The sequence below is a fragment of the Alligator sinensis genome, unplaced genomic scaffold, assembly GCF_000455745.1.
Source record: "Alligator sinensis unplaced genomic scaffold, ASM45574v1 scaffold505_1, whole genome shotgun sequence".
Classification (NCBI taxonomy): domain Eukaryota; kingdom Metazoa; phylum Chordata; order Crocodylia; family Alligatoridae; genus Alligator; species Alligator sinensis.
In genome coordinates this window covers 2,135,355-2,139,632 of record NW_005841940.1, presented here as the reverse complement: position 1 = coordinate 2,139,632, position 4,278 = coordinate 2,135,355, and the positions used below count along the sequence as shown (strand labels likewise).

Here is a 4,278-nt window from a genome sequence, read left to right as displayed (position 1 = left end):
TTGATCTCCCCTCCTATTACCCCATTTCTCCACTGCCTTTTTCCCCTCTCCACTTCCTCCTTTAGGCCCTGGCGCTTCTGTCTCTTTGTCCCATGTTCTTCATCTCTAGTTTCTTACTCACCCACACAATCCTTTATTTCATCTCTAGTTCACAGCTGGCCCAGTGAGCCCAGGTACATTGATAAGATATACCAGAGCTGCACAGTCCAAGGCTGAGTTGTCCTTTTGGTTTCAGGAATATGATCCTTGGAAGTCCTCGGACAGAATCTGCAGGCAGTTGATTTACCATTTGACCCCTCATTCGAAATGGCACAGGCATGGCATGCCACGGAGGAAGTCCCAAGCATGGTGAGTCCTGGAGGGGGAAGGGATGGAAAAGAAGCAACCTCCCAGAGTCCCTCCCAGTCGCGCCAGACAACAACTATTCCAGCAGCTCAAATTTACCATTACCATGGCCTGGTGTTTTCCCAGCCCTGCCTGCACCCCCAAGAGAAATGCTACATTCAAATATTTGAACTATAACCAAATGCTTCATTTGAGTCCTGTTCTCTTAAAGGAACCTCAGTCCAAACTGTGCAGGGCCAAAGTACAATGACCCTGGTTTATTATGCATTTTTTTATAGTCCCTAAAGCTCCTCCTGCCCTGCAAGGCATGTTCCATTCAATAATGCTGAACTCCCATGATAGACAATTCTCCCTGCAGGCCAAGTAAGACATTAATCTCCCAAGGCTGTAATTTTGCATGAAGTTGGTAGTGGTAGAAGCTGCCAGATGGACACACTGTAGGGCTCCCTCCCTTCCCCAGGGAAGGTGAGTAACTTACAGGTTGCACACTAAGGCAAAACAACAAGTATAACTTTCTCTATTGAAAAAAAAAAAGCTAAGACAGACTACATAAAATCAGCACAAGAGAAAACTTCAAGTTGCAAGCACATTGGGCTGGAGGAAAGGCACTCCCTACCCTTACTCTGAGTTATTACCTGATGGGTCTCGGGAACCCCACCCTGCGTCCAGGGTGGCAAGACCACCTCCTTTATCAGGTCCTCAGCCTTGTCCTCCCTGAAGTAGCTCCACCCAGGGCCTAGTTCTTATGACCTTTATACCTTTACTCCTTCCTATTCTCATTGGATCCTCCAATCACACAAAAGCTTCTAGCCTTATTACCTTTTATGGGTTAGAGCAAGCATTGTCGCATGCTGCAAAGCAAGGTTACTTTTAGGCCATGCCACAGTTTCCTTTTCTAGAGCCATTAGGTTATGCAGGAGCAGTTCCCCTTTCCAATACCAGCAAGTCAGCAGATGCATTAGGTCATTATCCTGTGGCCTCCGGGTTCTGCAGAGCTGACCCCCACTTTGGGGTGTCAGCTTGGCCGCCTCCCAGAAGCCTCTCCAAGACGGACCTCACACACACCCAAAAACACATCCCTTTACTGATCCAGCATAGGATTAGCAGATACGCAAGCTCTCAAATTCTGATTTCTGATCTTGTGTATACCAGCTATATTTATCTGTGGAGTTATTTGTATAAGTGAAAACAGAGCAAGAGCCACGGTGCCACCCAAGCATAAGTGTCCTACCCAGTTAGAACCACCTCCAAGAATGGCAAGGGGAGATGGCTCCCCAAGACCATCTTATTCTCTTCTGAGACCCTATCTCCAGTTAATACCATTAGTAGAAGGGGGCTTTGATAATCTGTCTTGGTACTTTTAAGGAGACTGTTGCTATTGGCAGCTACATGCTGCTGCCAGAGAGGCGGGGGTCTGACTTGGTGGGGATCCTGATCCACAGACAACAGAAGCAAGACCACAGAGCTCTCTGCCATGGGTCAGCAAACACTCAAATAGCAACAACTGTCAGTTACAACTGGATTTAAACATCACAGTGAAAGGCTCCAAATCCTAGAAACAATCACTCTTCTAAACCAGTTAACTTCAAAACCCCGCTAGCTTGCTGGGGTTATGATTCTGAGCCCATCTACGTATAGAACCAACATGGGCCCCCATCACCACATTACCCAGATACCTCCTGTTCTGTAGTATATTTATATTCACAACACCTCCATGAGGCAGAGATACACATGCAACTATCCCCATTTTACTGAGGCACATTGAGGCCAAGGAATTCACCCAAGATCACACAAGAAAACTTTGGTACAGCAGGGACTTGAACTTAGTTCTTCAAAGTCCTAATGTAATAGCCTGGACACCTTTTTACAATGTGGTTTTCCCAGTTCTGTCGTCAGCTGTCTTGTTCTCTGTGCAACTGAAGACAAGGCACAAGGAGTGAGCACACCTATGTAACACTGCTCCTTTTAAAATATAGGGATACAAAAAAGCCCAACCAGCCCTTCCTTACCACCCAGCCATAGAGTTCTGTGTCTCATCAGGGCTTCTGACCACTGGGAAGAACCCAGGGACCAGCTGGCTTGTTGCATCCTGCATCTGTGAGGGGACCTGCAAAGCTGCTCCCTCTCTTCAGTGAAGGTCCTGATGGGGGAATGCTCTGCTGCTGCTAGGGCTATTTGTCCTAAGCCTAAAGCTTACTGAGCTAATTGCTATTTCATTGTAGCCAGCAGCTGGCCCCAAGTAAGAGCTATTAGTACAGTGAGCAGCCAAACTAGAGAGACTTTCCAGGAGTGAATCGGCATCAGCTAGGTAGACAGCCTCCCCTGCCTGAAAATGCATGCAGTGCCCTGGGACCTCCTGAGGATGGGAGATGGAGGGAGCAATCAAAAGATATGTGGATGACTGCTTCTTTGTTCTGAAGAGACAAGATATAACTGAGGGCTCTGTGGGGGGCAGTGGTACAGGTCAGGGAGAGTTCCAAGAGTCTGTGGAGGGGTAGATTAGCCTGATTCCTCTCAAGTTTTCTTCTGCTTAAGAACCTGAAACCCGGTGAACCTGGCTCGGTCCACCTTTTCACGTGAAATGTGCCCTCAGTCTCAGCTTCCAGGTAGAATCAGGATGCTCCCTGGTTAGATTTCAACATCAGAGCTTAGCTCTGGTGGAATTCTACAAGGACTAGATCTGGGGGACATACTGTTCTCTTACAGGGAGAACAGAGAGCAGCTCTCAGCTGCAGGCCTTTAACTGACTGACTGTCTACAGCATTGAGTTGGAAGCAGAAAGCTGCTGGTAACAATGGGGCTCTCAGTTTCCCAAGACCCAAATGCAAAACTCAGGCCCAAGCTGGAGGTTACAGCGCTTTACAGAACTTTGTTTTGCACAAACAACTGTCGCATCTCTGTGGCCAGTAACTCCCAGTGATAAGCAGTGAAGTAACCAAAAGCTTGCATGTAATGGGAGGGTAGCTGAGGTCTGACATAGGCAGCGTTGCTTTGTAATCATCAGACACAAGCCAAGATGCATTATATAAGTTCTCTGAACTGGTTTGGCTCTAAGGGGACACCCTGAACTGCCTTTTGCTTGATGAAATGTGAAACAGCACTTTGCTTTTTAAACCTTACTATTGAGTCACTGCAGCAAAATGGATAATCTCATCAGAAGGCTTAGAAATATCCACTTTGCTTTAAAACATTGGACCTGATTCTGCACTGCCAGCATTCCCATCTCTGCAGGTTGAGTGTAAAACACCCCACCTCTTGCAAATCCCCCCACACTCACTCACACCAATAGTAGTAGGCAACCATCAATTCTTCTGGATCATAGTGTACATGTGAGAAGTCACCAGGAAGGAGTATGGAGAAGTGGAAGCTGCCCAGACCTTCTGCCCCCCACTTCAGACCATTGAGACTTAGAATCCAAAGGCCAGACCCAGTCTGGAAGCTTGGTGCCTCAATGGCCATAGTTATATGCTTATCATGATTCAAACTGGGGTCTCATGCATGGCAGACATGATTCTACCACTGAACTACAACAGTGAGTCTGCCAATAGCAGTGTTTGACAGAATGTGCAGAATCAGACCCTCTGCAATCTGGGTCTGATGACATGAGTCCTTCCTACCAAACAGCTGCACTGTAGGGCTATGCGAAGCTTCGGGTGCTGATTTGATTCAAAGGAGATTCGTCCCAATTCGGTGGCTGAATTTCCAAATCCAAATCAAATAAGGGAACCAATAAAAGGTCTGAATCGATCCGAAGCTCTCTGAATCTTCGGAAAAGATTCAGAGAGCTTCAATGATTCGGGCAGTCCCTGGTGGCTGCAGCAGGGAGCTGGAGCCAGACTCGGAGCAGGTACGTAGGGGGCGGGAGAGGGGGGGCTGGAGAAGGGGGGCCCCCTGCCAGGCCCCATCCCCTGCCTGCTCCCCCAGCCCCCCCCA

The 4,278-nt window shown here is 47.9% G+C and overlaps 1 protein-coding gene across 1 annotated transcript in view; it reads left to right on the top strand.

Annotated features, from left to right (window-relative positions):
* The window catches only part of LRRC75B (leucine rich repeat containing 75B), a 35,090-nt gene that overhangs the window by 13,428 nt on the left and 17,384 nt on the right, over window positions 1–4,278 (top strand). Inside the window, exon 4 of the mRNA XM_006019925.2 lies at window positions 236–348. Within this exon, the coding sequence (XP_006019987.1) occupies window positions 236–348 (113 nt within the window). The remainder of the gene's footprint in view (window positions 1–235; window positions 349–4,278) is intronic.